The following is a 16270-nucleotide window of genomic DNA, read 5'->3' as shown; positions in this document are numbered from 1 at the left end:
ATTCCTCTGTTGAGAATTCTTTGTTTAGTTCTGAGCCCCATTTCTCATAATGAGTGAGTTAACCCAGAAGCAGAAAGAGTCAAATGGTATATACTCACTTATATCTGGACACTAGCCCAAGGGTCATGACCCATGAAAGTCTTCACTCACCAGGAAAATGGGTCAGAGGGGAGGACATCCTATTGGGACTCTAGGTGAGAGAAACATGGGAGAATGGGGAAATAGAAGGACCCAGAGGGTCCTAGAAACCTATAAGAAAAACATTATGATGGGCGGACCTGGGCTCAGGGTCCTGTGCAAACTATGGCACCAGCCAAGGATAATATAAGCAGTAAACTTTGAACCCCTACCCAGATCTAGCCAATGGACAGGACGTTATTCACAGTTGAGTGGAGAGTGGGGTCTGACTTTCACATGAACTCTAGTACCCTATATTTGACCACATCCCCTGGATGGGGAGGCCTGATGGCACTCAGAGGAAGGATAGCAGGCTACCAAGAAGAGACTTGATACCCTATGAGCATACACAGGGGGAGGAGGTCCCCCTCAGTCACAAACATAGGGGAGAAGAGTAAGGGGAAAATGGGAGGGAGGGAGGAATGGGAGGATACAAGGGATGGGATAACAATTGAGATGTAATATGAATAAATTAATAAAATATATTTTTAAAAACTCATCCCCCAGGACCACTTCAGCCATTTTGCAGCCACTGAACATGGCAATTTTGCTACACAAGTCCTGGGGAAGTTGTTGCAGGTAGGCAGTCACCAGTGAGGTTTGGGGGAGCTATAAAATCCGTCAGATAGAATTACCACACAATGTCAGCAAACAAGGTACAAGTGAATACCATTCAAGAAACCATACTGAGTTGGAAGACAACCATCTCTAAGCAAAGACAGAGCCAAATGTCTCTACAGTACACGGAAATATGGTGGTCTCCCCTTTAGACACCTGAAGAAACAAAAAGTCACGCTCTTCTAACAATCATCTTCCTATTGTGACATGCCTGGAGGGATGACTGCAGCTATTCTGGGTGCTGGAGAATGGACGAGGGATGAATTCTTATTTATCACAGTAAAGAATACCAAGTCTAGAGGGTGGGTAAATATTCAGTCAGTAAAGTGCATGCTGTGCAAGCATAAGGACCTGAGCTGAGTACCCAAAACTCACATAAAAGCCAGGCATAGTGACAGAAAGCCATAACCCCAGAGCTGCAGAGTAGGAACCAGGTAGATCTATGGAGCTCATTGGGAAGCCAACCTAACTGAATGCATGAGCTCCAGGCTGAGCGAGACCCTGGAGAGTGATCCAGGAAGAACCCCCTCCCCCAACTCCTCTACAATGCTGATCTCTGTCTCTGTCTCTGTGTCTCTTTCTATGTCTCCCTCCCCCCCCCTCTCTCTCTCACACACACACTGTTAACATTCCATATCCTTTCTTATTTGCTCCGACTGAAATCATGAGCTTCCCAATTTTTTCCTTCTTCCCACTCCCAATGGGGACCAAATAGGTCATACACTCTTGTCATTATGAATCATCTCAAGCCCCTGGGCACCGTCCTATAATGCACAGTCATCCCTGACTGCACTCCACTGGGATGCTCCAAGAATTTCTTCATTGTTCCCAGTGAGTCACCTTGCGTTCCTTGTCTGACAGAGAAGCTGAGGAGTGCAATGAAAACTTTGAATCTGGATCCTTCGGTTACTTTGTCACTTAGTAAAACAGCAACGACTGCAATATTTTTTTGCCAATGACTTGAAACCATAAGTGTAGAAAGGAGTAAAATTATGCATAGAACGTTTTGGGAGGACATGGTGTTCACATTCATCCTGGGGAAGACTCCCTCCTGTCTTGGAATGCCTGTGCGTACACCATAGATTTTGTGAAACTACAGAGGGTTTTAGAAATGATGTTGAGTTGGCCATCTGTATCTGTGGGTTCTGCATCTGCAGAACCAAGAAACCAGAGAGAGAAAATATTTGCAAGGAGGAACTGTATCAGTGCTAAACATATACTGATTCTTAGCCATTATTCTCCAATGCAGTATAATAATTCATAACGCAGCACTTATAGCCTATTATAATAAGCAATGTAGAGATGAGTGTTTAGGAGGACATGTGTATAGTAGTGTTCAAATGGTATGCCATTTTATGAAAAGGACTTGAACATCTTTGGATTTTATCATCTATGGAAAGTTCTCAAACTGGTACCCCACAAATACCAATGATATGGAAACACTTGATATAAAAAACACCTGCAGGTGATAATTATTGATAGGTGTTTGGTTTGGGTTTCAAATGCCCCCCCCCCCACCCAAAGTTTGTACATTGAAGGCTTGGTCTGTAATATATCAGTGTTCCGAACGAGACTTCTGGGAAACAGAGGAGCCTTGTGAATTGACTGACCCACTCACAGATTCACAGCTGGTTAAGGCTATTAGGTGGCTGCAACACTGAGGGCAGGCCTAGTTGGAGGAAGAAAGCCATTGGGGGTATGGCATTGAAAGGCATATTTTGTCCCCAAACCATTTTCTCTTTTTCTGTTTCTCAACTGCTATGAGGTAAACAACTTTCCTCTTCAGGAATTAAGCAGAGTGTAGGCTAAAGCCTTGGAAAGTCTAATCTGAAACAAACTCTTTATAAACTGATTACTTCAGATGGCTTGTCATGGAAAGCTCCCTACCACAACATGGAGGGCAGAAGTTTGTATGAAGTTTCAATCCATCTTTCTTGATGGATTTGGAAATACAGTGGTCTTTTAGCTTGTACAATGTCTGAGAAGGGGAACACTTAAACTTTTCAAGTGATCCACAGACCCTGCACATTAACACCCAAGGAGCCCCAGCATCCACGCACTGGGGCTTCCAAGATTCACTCTACTCAGACCTCAAATTTCCTGTCTTATGCCTCATCAGACACACACACACACACACACACACACACACACACACACACACACTCACACACTCACACACACGTACATGCACACACACATGCTCACTCACACACACATTCACACATATGCACACTCACATTGACACAGACACAAACACACACATGCACATACACACACACACGCACACACACACACACACATATACACACTTGCAGAAGCTCTAATGGTATGTTGAAACATCTAAAATACCAACGCTGAGCAATTGGTTCCAGGTGTCTTTGGAATTAACTTGGAGTGGAAGCCATGAGCCTCAGCTTTTCCATGGTGAGTCACATTGCTCCCTGAAGAAGACAGCATCGTCTCCTCCCAAGCCCCTTTCTTAGCCTTCAGCAAGTTGGTGATGTTCTATCATTTAGCAGTAAGTGAGAAAATGCCCATGGAAATGCTTGGGAAATGTAAGGCACTTGCAGCTGTGTCTCTGTACAGATGTTGAAGTACAGCCTGGAATAACAGCTAAGTCAAACCAGAAGGAAACAAAAGTGCTTGTCTGGCCTTTAGAATAGTCAATATTATTAATTATGTATTTTTATCTCAAGTGTAAGTTTCTAGGCCAGGCAGTGGTGGCACACACCTTTAATCCCAGAACTTGGGAGGCAGAGGCAGATGGATTGATGTGAGTCCAGGACAGCCAAGGCTACACAGAGAAACCCTGACTCAAAAAAACCAAAGCCAAACAAACAATTAAAATGTGATTTACTTTGAGTAAATTACTGATGCTTTTGGTCCCTCTTTAAATTTTGCTCTACATCCTCTGCTTTGTCCCAGCTCTGTGCCTGAAGTCTTGCCAATCTTCCACATAGACCTCTTATCTCTTTTCCCATGTCGTAGGGCGACACAGCCTGCTGGATGTCTATCCTTTCTGTTGTTCCTGAATTTGAAGCTATTAATCAAGCTGCTCACCAGCCTCCTTTACTCTTTAGTGAATTATCTAAATTTTACTGTTCCTTACAGCGCCTCATCTGCTGTAAGAAGAAACAATGCTTTAAGCAAATTTGCAATTTGCTTGCTGATTTCTGAGCCTTTACCTGTGAGAGACAATAATACTGACAGAAGAATGTTCCCTGGATCCCCCATGTTCTGACCTGTAGTAGATCCTCCCAGCCTAAAACTTGGGGCATGAACAGCTGGCCTGCACATAGTGTTATGGGACTTCTGTTGTCTGGAATCCCCTGATTGTTGTTCTTGTAACCTCAGAGTATGATCAACAATAAGAAGAGGCCTTTAAATTGGGCTATAAGAACAACAGAGCCGAGTTTGTGTGAAAGTCATACCCCACTCTCCACTCAACTGTGGAGAATGTCCTGTCCATTGGCTAGATCTGGGTAGGGGTTTGAAGTTTACTGCATGTATTGTCCTTGGCTGGTGCCATAGTTTGAGCAGGACCCCTGGGCCCAGATCTGCCCATCATAATGTTCTTCTTGTAGCTTTCTAGGACCTTCTGGATCCTTCTATTTCCCCATTCTCCAATGCTTCTCTCACCTAGAGTCCCAATAGGATGTCCTTCCCTCTGTCCCACTTTCCTGGTAAGTGAAGACTTTCATGGGACATGCCCTTTGGGCTAGTGTCCAGATATAGGTGAGTATATACCATTTGACTCTTTCTGCTTCTGGGTTAACTCACTCAGTATGGTCATTTCTAGTTCAATCCATTTGTCCACAAATTTCGGGAATTCCTTGTTTTTAATAGCTGAGTAGTATTCCATAGTGTAAATGTACCACAGTTTCTTTATCCATTCTTCTACTGAGGGACACTTAAGCTGTTTCCATGTTCTGGCTATAATGAATAACGCTGCTATGAACATGGTTGAGCAAATGGATGGGGAGGCCTGGTGGCACTCAGAGGAAGGATAGCAGGCTACCAAGAAGAGACTTGATACTCTATGATCATATACAGGGGGAGGTGTTCCCCTTCAGTCACAGTGATAGGGGAGGGAAGTGAGGGGAAAATGGGAGGGAGGGAGGAATGGGAGAATTCAAGGGATGGGATAACAATTGAGATGTAATATGATAAATTAATAAAATATATTTAAAAAAAGAACAACAGAGCCTTCTAGCCCATCCTGACTTTAGAGTCACGGTGTGTCACAGTTACCATTTTTGTTTCCCAACTGCAAAAAGTTGATAATTTTATTAAAGGCTTCTGCATTTAAAAAGTCTCTTTGACCTGGCATCCTATTGCTTTACCTGTTTGGCTTATTTGTTCTTAAGAAATAATTACTTCTGAACACCAACCAGTATAAACCGGTAGGCACAGCTCCTGGTTTACAGGTGAGAACCTGCATGATAGGATCTCAACTATCTGCTAAAAGATGGGACCTGTCAGGAGGCAGCTGGAATTTAAGGTCACTACTCGGCTTCGGAGTCTGTCATTCTATCTCTTCTGCCACTTGGTCACTCCCAAGACTGAGTTTGTCCTTGCAGCAGCATGAGAGGCCTGATGTCTTACCCACTTCCCACTTGAGAAATTGAGTCTCCAAAAAGTAAAATGGTGGGACCCAAGCTTAACTTCTGTTTTTTCCTGAGGTGAAATCCAGGAACAACATGTGTGCCTCTCTGCTTGTCTTTCCCTCAGCAGTACCAGGGGTCCTGACAGGAAGGGCTCACATCCAAATTTGCAGCTTAAAAAAAAAAAGCAAGAAATGGACTTTTCTTTAGGAGCAAATTGTAAATTCTTGCTTATGCCATGAGATTAGGTGAGAGATCAAAGGAATTGCGGAGTAAGTGTGTCTTCTTGTGTCCCCACTGCACGCCACGCTTGAGTGCTGGACTGACAGCTCTGCTAGCTCTAGGAGGACTGAGCACGCTCACTTTATGAATGAGTGTGTGGTACTTAGGCATCGAGCTCATTCATTCCTCAGACAGACTTCTGCTGATGGAGCCTCCACCTCTGGGCAAGGCCAGCTTGAATTCTGGGAGCTCAGTTGCTGTCATGTCTTTGCTGTGACCCACTCCAAGCCGATCTTTTTTTTTTTTTTTTTAAGCATGTGTCAGGTCAAGATGGATGGATTTACATCATTTTAATAAATATTAATAATCATTTTAATCTCGGTAAACCTTTCACATGAGAGATTAAAATCACTACCTGATGTTCTGAACCCCCTATCCCCCAAGAGAAGTAATCACTTTGCAAAGCTGTGAGAGCTCCCCTGGCCTTTTGGACTCATCTGCGCAGGCTCTGTGTGACAAGTATCTGGGGAAAGCAAGCAGGTGCTTTAGACAAGTGGGTGGGTGACTGACCTGCATGTTTAATCTCACTCTCGCTTTGAAATATTGTCCTCCTGTATCCAGATCTAATTTATTTACCATCTGTCCGCCATTGCTTTTGAAGTCAGATTTTATAGTATTAGCGATAACACCACAAACCAGTGTCTATTGAACGCGTATTGTGTTAAAAATGAACTTCAGCATGACACTGCTCTCTCCCACTCCACATAAAGATGCTAACTTTTGTCCCTGCCTTGCAGGGAGGCTGCTTGTCTGAGTCATAGAACCACTAAGTGGCACGGTCATATCCACGTTCAGACTGGCTTATTTGCATCAGATTTCATGTCAAGTGGATAGACTCACCAAGACCACCTTGTCAAAAGCAAAATGCCTTGGATAAAATTGTGTAGTTATAAGAAGAAAATTAGTTCATGGGACTACGAGAAAGAGGAGAGGAAAGTGATTTTTTAAAAAGTGGAGTGAACAGGGAGCACATAAAGTGAATTTGAGAATCCCTTCCCATCCATCGGATGAGGCTGACTAGGCTTCTCATTCATGAGTCATTAGAGCTAGAGGCTTATTTTACACATGAGGGATCCAAGGAACAGAGAAGGAAGTAACTTGTCCAAGGTTATCATAGTCATAAACATTTTCATTATTTCCTCAGAGATTTGTTACCTCTTATTTCTTCATGACATATTTGGGGATATATACAGACCGAATCTTAATATGAAATAAAACATTTTACTGCGGTTCATTCCTTTATGTGAACATCACAGCTCAATGGCGCTTAGCACACAGTCCGCTGTGCTGTAGCACTAGCAGATGGAGCCTCAGAACACTGACAATTTAGCATGATGACATCAGCATGATTATTCTGTAGGATCATCAAAACTCTCGGGTTCCCAGATCCAAAATGTGAGTGTGCCATTCTTGGGAACAGGACTGTTCCCTTCAGTTTTGATGCCATGTCTACAACTCCTGTGTCTCAGGAGGAAATATTCAGTAGTGGGTAGGGGGTAGGGGGTAGCCATGTATATGCTGCTCCATTTTCTAGACCATGAACTGCACATTGAGTCTTCACTGATGAAGGCCACATGTTCTCATCATTGTTCTAAGGGCCTCAAACTCAGATTTCTACATGTTTGTTGATGGAGCGATGCAGATGAATGAGTGTAAAACTCCAACTGTCTTTCTCATCAGTGGAGCAACATGAAGCAAAGCTCACCATAAACTGCCACATGAACTTGATAGATAAACATGGTCTCTGTTCTACATCACTACTACTGGTTCAGGTACAGAGCTGACTGAAGTTCAGGATGGTTGTGTCGAGACATTGATGTGCTTTTCCAGAGTCAGATGGTCCCACCTTGATTTATTAACCAAGAAATAGCCAATGATTGTGAAGGCCTACTGCACTTCTGCTATTCTTATGGAAAGCAGTGGCATAAGGCAGTGCAAAGACTAGGAATTCATTTAAATAGCATTGGGTAGGTTTTTTAAAATCTGTTTTTCAGTTAAGGCTATGTCTTCCCATGAACATAACATTTCCATCTATAATGTTGTTGAGAAAGCTCCAGCCACAGCAGATGCTCCAGAGATTGATTTCTTCCCTTCCCCCTCATTTGACATTGGCTGCTTATTGTGCTACCTGGCAAAGAGATAACCATGCAAAAGGTGCCATCCTCCCTAATCTCATTAACACACACAGACATTACTTAGCTGGATCAACTCAACTGGCTCTGAAGCCACACAACCAGGACACAGACAGTTTCCATCCTGCTTTCATTAGTGCCCTGACATGGGACCCAGGTCTTGAGCTGCTTAAATTCTTGTGCTATCAAATGTAAAGTATGAGAAATGGCAGTAACATTTATCTTTCAATGGTCTTGGCCGGGTTAAATGAGATCATATAAATACCTAGCAGAAAACGTGATAAACACCAAGAAAAACAAAACAAAACAAAACCCATTATCTACCGAGCAGCAATCTTACATTTCTATTATGTTTGTTTTTATAAAATACTGTGAACCTAAACTTGGTTTATAGCAAGGGGGCAGTGAAATAAAAATACTGAGAATGTTTTTTTTTTTGAAGGAAAATGGGAGTGGGGTAGAATTTGGAAAGAAATCAGATGTTAGGCCCAAAACCAAAGATGATCCCACATTTTAGAATGAGGAACTGGGTAGAGATGAGCAAGTATACAGGAAAGATGGCATGCTCAGCCTGGGGCATGTAGAGTTTTGGACTCTACAAAGGATATTTAGGAAGGTGGTTCTTTTGGATGGGAAGTCTGCCACCCAGGAGAGGGGGGATATTAAAGTTACAGAGAGCATCCACAGAATTATTTCATGTATGGAAACCGATCTAGTGAACCCATTTTTGTACTGTTGTTGCTAAGGGTGATAACACTAAAGAGAATATATGGATTTTTTTTTAGAATATCGGCTTTCAGTTTATTAAAAATAAGTGTCCCAATTTGATGAATGGAACACTTACTTCTAAAGTCCAATACGACTCAGAGGCGATGATCCTCTTGTGGTCTTGAGTTTGGGTAACATTACACCTGGGCCTTAAAACCTCCTTTGAATGCATGTGGAATGAATTTTTGACCTATGAAGCCATACAACACCAGCATGCAGTGATGACGATATGTCAAAACAAAGCCAAGTAAAGACACTATCTACATTTACCTACTCTGGTCCCAATTGGCAGCAAACAGCAGGAGAATCTTCCTGCCGTAGTGGTCACGATTTTCCAGCACTCCAGGGAACCCATCGATCAAAGCCCTCTTAATCCCCGGATCGTCTGCCTTGAAGTTTTTGAACATGTCCAGGTTTAGCTGGCGGTACTGAAAGTACTGGGCCAGGAGTCTGAAGGCATCGGCTTGGTGAAACTTCCTGGCTCGGAGAAATCGCAGGATGAAGGCATCGTCTGTACGTAAAAATCCAATGTCCGGTCTGGTGATGATCATGTCTCTGACCTGCTGAATGTCCTGATGTAAAACGTCTGGGTTTTCATTCAGTTCCAGGCGGGCTTTCTCTATAGTGTCTGGGCTGAGCCCAGCCTGCAAATGCGTCATCTTGGCCAAACCTCCTTTCCAGGTGCTTAAGCTCTGAGGTTTGGGAAGAACAGAAACTGGTCCCATTCACTTGAAAGGATGCTGAATCCGTGACCCCTTCGATGGTTCTCCTACAAGACTGTCACCAAAACAGACAGTTGCAGACTCTTCCGTCTGTCCTTGGCAAACAGCAGGACATTCAGGCCCTACGTGGTGGTAGCCGTCCAAAAGAGGAAGAAAACTGAGGCCATTGCTTACTGAAAAACAAATGCACACAAGAGAAACAAGAAAGAGATGATGCAGAGAAAATCTGGGCAAATTGATTGGAGCCTAGATAGAAATAGATGTGAGCCTAGTGAGTGCGTACCCTGTGACTAAAGGCGTATAAGCCTTTAGATTAGACATTTGGCCTTATTGTTATCAACTTAAATATTTAATATGCAAATATTTGAAATACATTCACAAAATTTTTAGTCACAGTGAGTGACTGCTGAAGATAATGGTCTGTGGTCAGATTAGCAATGGAGTGCTGTTTTATTAATGAAAGGTTTTGTCGTTGCTGCCAAAGCATGCTTTATGGGGCTGTTCATGGACCTAGATGTAGCCGCGATATTATGGCTGCTATACCATTGTCTCCCATTAGTTTCATTTCTCAAACAGAAATATCTCAGATGGAAATCTGCTTCTCACGTCTTTTAAAGGCAGCCGTGTGCAGCTTGAGAATACTAATGGCCACCCTAACATAACCCTAAGGTGCTTACTTAATGGTATCAGTATTGTCACAGTGGGCTGGGTTGTGGCAAACAGGTTTAGGGCTGGAAGCTTGACCTTGAACAAGGACACTCAGAGCAATGAGGAAGATTTACAGCTTGTGTAGGACTTGTTATTCTGACTTCTTCCACTTGTGCAAAGAAACCACCGGTACCTAATGCTCTCAATCTGCTCTACTTCATCCATATGGACTCTGAAATCCGTTCACTTTCTATAGCATTTCTATTGTCCTGAGATACTGTTTTGCACAGAAAAATAACAGGCTTTTGATTATCATCTTATTTCTCCATATAAAATGATCTACAGAAAAGAAAATCTTTGAATTTTTCTTGCTTTGCGTATAAAGGCTTAAATTCTCACAGGCATTTGTCTAGGCTATTCTTCATGTTCTCCAAGCCAAAAGACAGGTGTAAATATACTTTAACGTATTCATTGTTTCCTAAGTGAATGGTATTTATAGTAAGAGGCAAAATATTTACTTCCCATGTAATCATTATTGATAGTGCTTCGTCATGCAAAATCATTCAAAAAACAAAATGAGTCTCCTGCTTAGATGTCCACACATGTCTGTTCACGGTGGGGGAGACGAAGAACACTTCAAGCAATGTAATGTTATAAAAATAACATGTTTAAATACATTGTTCTTTAAAATAACATCTAGCTCTATATTGTATGAATATGAAATGGAGTTTTATTTTTCACCAATCTTAAAGACCTACAACAGTGAAAGAAAACAGTGCTATGAGCTATTGTAGGATTGATGGAAACTTCAAGCTCTAGGTAGTTCAATATTTCTCCAATGTCAAAACAGCTTCTCCTGTAGCCTCACCACAAGACGTATTGTATAATTATATGCTCCCCTCCCTTGATTCATCCCTACATTCACCACACCCTTAGACACACTGTTGAACATGTTCTCACCAACAACCAAAGATGGAGGTATAATTGTTGTCTAAACATAGGCACTAATGACACTGTGTTGGCTACTTTATGTCAACTTAATACAAGCTAGAGTCATCTGAAAGGAGGGAACCTCAGCTGAGAAATTTCTTCCATAAGATTGAGCTATTATTGCCATGTCTGTACAGATTTTAATTAGTAATCGTTGCAGGAGGGCCCAGCCCACTACAGGTGGTACCACCTCTGGGCTGATGGTCCTGGGTGCTAAAAGAGAGCAGGCTTATTAAACCACGAAAAGAACTTGCTGCTGTAAGAAAGCAGGCAGAGCAAACCATGGAGAGATAGCCTGTAAGCAGCACCATTCCGTGGTCTCTGCATCAGTTCCTGCCTCCAGGTTCCTGCCTTCTTTGAGTTCCTGCCTTGGTTTCCCTCAGGGGACTATGATTCAGGATATGTAAGGCAAAGAAACCCTTTCTTCTCCCAAGATGCTTTTGGTCATGGTGTTTCATCATAGCAATAGTAACCCTGGCTAAGATAGACACTAATAATAATGATGCTGGAACAAACATAAACTGGAAGAGTGCCAAGCAGGGCAGCCAGGTGGCCACCTAGTGTTGAATGGCATTCGTGTTACTGTATCCAAAAGACAACTTTCAGTTTCCAGTTCAGATGACATCCATCAATATTTGACACTGTTTCCTCCTTAGACCACTTTCTCCTTCCCTCATTCCTTTCTCTGTCCATATGTCCTGGCCATCCCTGACCCCTGGCTTCTTGCCTTTTCCTGCTCTTTCTTCTCCCTCTGTGCAAGCCAATGCCACAATTTTCAGGATCCTGCCCCGTGATCTGTCCACCTGCATGCAAATAGCTTCAGTCCCTAGCCTTCTCCTAATATCCGGGCTCCTAATTCAGTTGTCTACTGAACATCTCCCTGCAGATGTCCCACAGACAGTACAAACATGCTATGTACAAAACTGAACTAGTCCTAGGTTCCCATTCTGCACCTGATCCTCCAGCTCCATCTCTTAGTGAATGACATCATCTTCCAGGCAGGTTCACATACTGGAAATCTGAGAGTCAACTCGTATTCTGTCCTCTGTCACCACCCTCTACCAGGCAACAACTTGTTGAAATAGCTCTCAGATCTGCTCATCCTTCCAGCTCCATGAGTGCTGGCATAATGAAGACTGTCACCTCCCTGTGGTTTGATCAGAAACAAGCTTTCTATGGTGGCCTTTGCTGACTGTCTATTCTTCTTTGTCTTACAGCTGAAATGCTCTCGTATCTCACTGTGGTTAACATCCATCATTAGCTTCCAACTCTTCTTCGTTCTTCAGAACTGAGTCTGAAAGTCACTTTCCCCAGGAACCACCAGGAATCAGAAATTAGATGGCCCACAAACATGTAACTGCACCATGCTTCATTATCATGCCCCCTTCTCCATTTTACACAGAATCTCCTATAAAAGGAGGGTGTCTATCACTTATCTGTGAATTCTCAATAAACGCACTATATAGAGAGCCAGCTTAGTGAGCAAAGAAGATCATTGGAACCACTGACATTTTCTCAGTGCCTAGGACGGGGCACATGATTTAGAGGATGCTACCAATTATACAAAGTATCAATGAAATCAGCAGTCAAAATGCAATTTTTACAATTCTCTGGTTCCCCCAAGTCTGGGGCAAGCTAATTTTTCTTAAAGCCTTGTAGGGAACCTTTAATTCCCTCCCTTATCTATAAAGAATCCTCCTTCCCCCAGAGAATTTCCTCTAGGCACATTGTATTTCAGATCCTAGTCTCACTGAGGCATCCTGGGTAATGTTCACAGTTCCAAGTCAAGGAACACAGTGCTAAGAGCACAAAGCATAGCAGCAGCTCATTGCCTGAAGATTTAAAACTGCTTTGGAACAAGTTACTTACCTCACAGTCCAAGGAACTCAACAATGTTTCCCAGACAAATTACTGTGGGTTCAAGGGGAGAACTGAGGTTGCATTTTTCATGCCCTGCCTCCATACATAGCCATGCCTCTAATCTACAATATCTGAAATAAATTTGCTTGAATCTACATCTTTATTCTGTGCTCAGCATGCAGTAGAAGCTTCAGGTGAGAGCAACCTAACCCGGGGCACTGGATTTCATGATTAATATGATGATGATGATATATATATATAATATATATAATATATTATGTACAAATAAAATATATCAATAAATTATATATATATATATTTTTTTTAAGGCAAATCCTTCATACTAGAAGCCTGAACAGACTACTATTTAAAGAACACCAATCAATGCTATTAAGGCACAAGAAAAGCTGAATAAAGAATGTGTATCTCAATGTAGCATTTTCTATCAGTCAACTTTTTTAAAAATTATGAATAGGTTACATTGGAATTGATATCCTACTCACAAGGAGAGTGGTTTACTTTTCTGATGGTAGTCATAATAATAATAGCTATAATTCATCATTTACTATCATTGTGTTTATTATGTCTCAGACACTCAATAGTCTCTTTATAAACTACAATACTTTTTAGAACAACTAGGATAAAGCAGTAGAATCTAAGATCCAAGGAAATTAAATGACTTGTCAAGAAGTGGAAACTGGATGATAGTACAGATAATCTCCCTGGGCTATGTTCTTCACTTGTGTGCTGCTTTGCCTCTGCTGTGTAGCAGAGGTGTAAGTATTTGCTACTTAACATCTGTATGGCATTCCTCTCAAAGCTCCAAACCCGCCTCTCCTTGACTTATATCTTTTCCCTACTAGCCCATCTATAAGCCCAAATCTGCCTCTGGGTTGCCAGGTCCTGTTGTACCTTACAGACAGATGCCCACTATTCCATCCTCTTTTTATCATTTGGGGGTGGCTGGAGATTTTAAGATACAGTTGACTGTGCTTTTTCCAGACGCCACTAATATTTTGCTCTTCTTTTTAATATTTTCCTTTGCCAACGTAACAGATCCAAGACCCCATCATTGTCTTGGAGAGACTCATCCTTCGTCATGCCTCACAGACTGCCAAATGTGGCATCAGCAGTGCAGGCTGCTCACCAAGCAGAAAGGGAGCTTCAGGCAGGTGCAGAAAGCAGCTCTCCCCAAGGCTAGAGGGTCGCTCATGTCTTCATAGTCTGAAACAGGAGTATCTCTTGGGAGGCCAAGCTAGAGAATGGCTGCAAGTATAATTTGTGAAATTTTCTAATAAACAGGAAAGTTGGGTTGTAGCATTTTTGTGTAAATGAGGAAGAAGCAGGGGTTCCTACTGCTTGGGGTTTAAATACTTGACATCCGCAGATTCTAGGTGTGCGTTTCATCTCACGTAAGACAAAATTAAATCCGCTACATGTTTACTCATGCACAATTCAGTCTTAATTAAGAGACTTATAAATGCATACCGTGTTTTTATCTGTATGAAGAGTAACAAAAGAGCCCTATAGAGAAGCAAAGGTTTTCCAAGTGTAGCCTATTTTGGCTTTTTTCTCACCCATCACTCGTATCCATTACCATCTTCAGAAACCCACCCTCTATACTGGGGAAAAAACGTAGCAATGTCCTCTCTAAAAATATGTAACATTCCAAGCCTTTACAACAATTATCTCTTCTTTGTTACAAATGATCCTTCAGTGCGTCAAAGGAAAGTAATTTTCTGGGAAATACAAAGGTAAAATAATGTGGACTAAGACAATTAAAGATGCTTATGAGATGAAAACATCTATCTTCCATTAGCTGTGATATTCCTGTTAATATCATAGTTATGTTGTCTCCAGATAAATAAAAGATATTGAAATGCACACTAGCTTCTCGGCTTCCTTAAAGTCAATTAATGAGCTAGTAGTGGCATAGGAAAGAAACAAATATTTGTGAGTGCTTGTTATGTGTCAAGGGCTTTAACATTATGTTGTCTAATTTCCAACCAATCTTTATAGTTAGGTTATTGGTTGTTAGTTATTGGGTGAAAAAAAGAGATTGAGATCTTAGATTAAAATATGGTTAAAATATGTGTGTTATAACATATATGCACAACACACACACACACACACACACACACACACACACACACACACACACGCCTTCATACCGCAAATTACCTGTCCATGTTTTGTTCATTGTCTCTGAGGAGGTGCCATATTTAACAACACACCCTTGGTAACAGCATCCTAACATTTCCTCCCACACTCCTTACCTCCCCACACACACTCACACACTCACTCTACACTTATTGAAATACTCATATCCACTCACTCACTCACTCACACATTCACACACACACTCACTCACATTCACTGACACACTCACTCACACACACACTCACACACTGACACTCATACGTTCACTCACACACTCATATACACACTCATTCACATATTCACCCACATACTCATACACTCACTCACTGACACACACACACTCACTGATACACTCACTCATCAAGTGTGAAATTTGGAGAGATGGGTATATTGTTGTTGTGACTGTCAATAAAACTGTCTATAAAACCCCACTAGGCATAGTGGCTAAACTTGTAATCACAAGATTCAGGATGCTGAGGCAGGAAGATTATAAATTTGAGGCCAGTTTAGGATGTAAACTTAGACCCTGTTTCAAAAACAACAACAAAAGCTTAATATTATTTGAAATATATAAATGTAAATCACCAATAAATAAAGCTTTAGAGTAGCGTGACTCCTGTGTATTCTTAGTAATGCATAAATGAATTTCACATAAATATTAATATAAATATGAAACAAGAAATCCGTGCTTATTTCATCAGTTTGCATCTTTTACAAAAGAATGAAAAATGATTCTTCATAATAAACCTTACCTACAAAAGTCTAACCAACCACTTCATTTACTAGGACAAAGAAATATTTGGAAAATGGGAAGGAGGGAGGAATGGGAGGATACAAGGGATGGGATAACAATTGAGATGTAATATGAATACATTAATAAAATGTATTTTTTTAATTTTAAGTATATGTTACCTAAAACTTCATTCAAAATATCTACACAGCATATATATTTACCTAGGAATGCCAAAGGGATTTTTTATTTGTTCACTTTGCTTTATCTTTAGTTATTGTTATTTCTGTTGCTTTTGGAAAGGAGCACAGACGGCCCCTGGTTCACAAGCCTCCAGCCCCAGCTTCTTGAGTGTTGGCATTGCAGGCGTGCCCTATCACAGTCAGCACAAAAGAACATTATATACCAAATGAAATCAAAGCAGATGTTGCTGAGACGTACAGACCAATGTTCACAATCACACCAAAGTTTCTTCCTTGGGGTAACTCTATCTGAGATGTTTGCTGAATGCTAACATGTTTCCTTACTGCTAGTGGAGCCCACACTCCAATCCCAAGGGTTGTTAACTACACGTTCAGA

General features: G+C 41.6%; 1 protein-coding gene across 2 annotated transcripts in view; it reads right to left on the bottom strand.

The window, feature by feature from the left end:
- Positions 1-16270, bottom strand: part of CLVS1 (clavesin 1) — a 193008-nt gene that overhangs the window by 170784 nt on the left and 5954 nt on the right. For both annotated transcript variants that reach the window (XM_084776263.1, XM_084776264.1), the window contains exon 2: positions 8852-9476. In XM_084776263.1, the coding sequence (XP_084632389.1) occupies positions 8852-9306 (455 nt within the window). In that variant the 5' untranslated portion in view covers positions 9307-9476. The remainder of the gene's footprint in view (positions 1-8851; positions 9477-16270) is intronic.

The sequence above is a fragment of the Acomys minous genome (assembly GCF_964271855.1).
Source record: "Acomys minous genome assembly, chromosome: 1".
Lineage (NCBI taxonomy): Eukaryota > Metazoa > Chordata > Mammalia > Rodentia > Muridae > Acomys > Acomys minous.
This window is presented reverse-complemented; position numbering and strand designations above follow the sequence as displayed.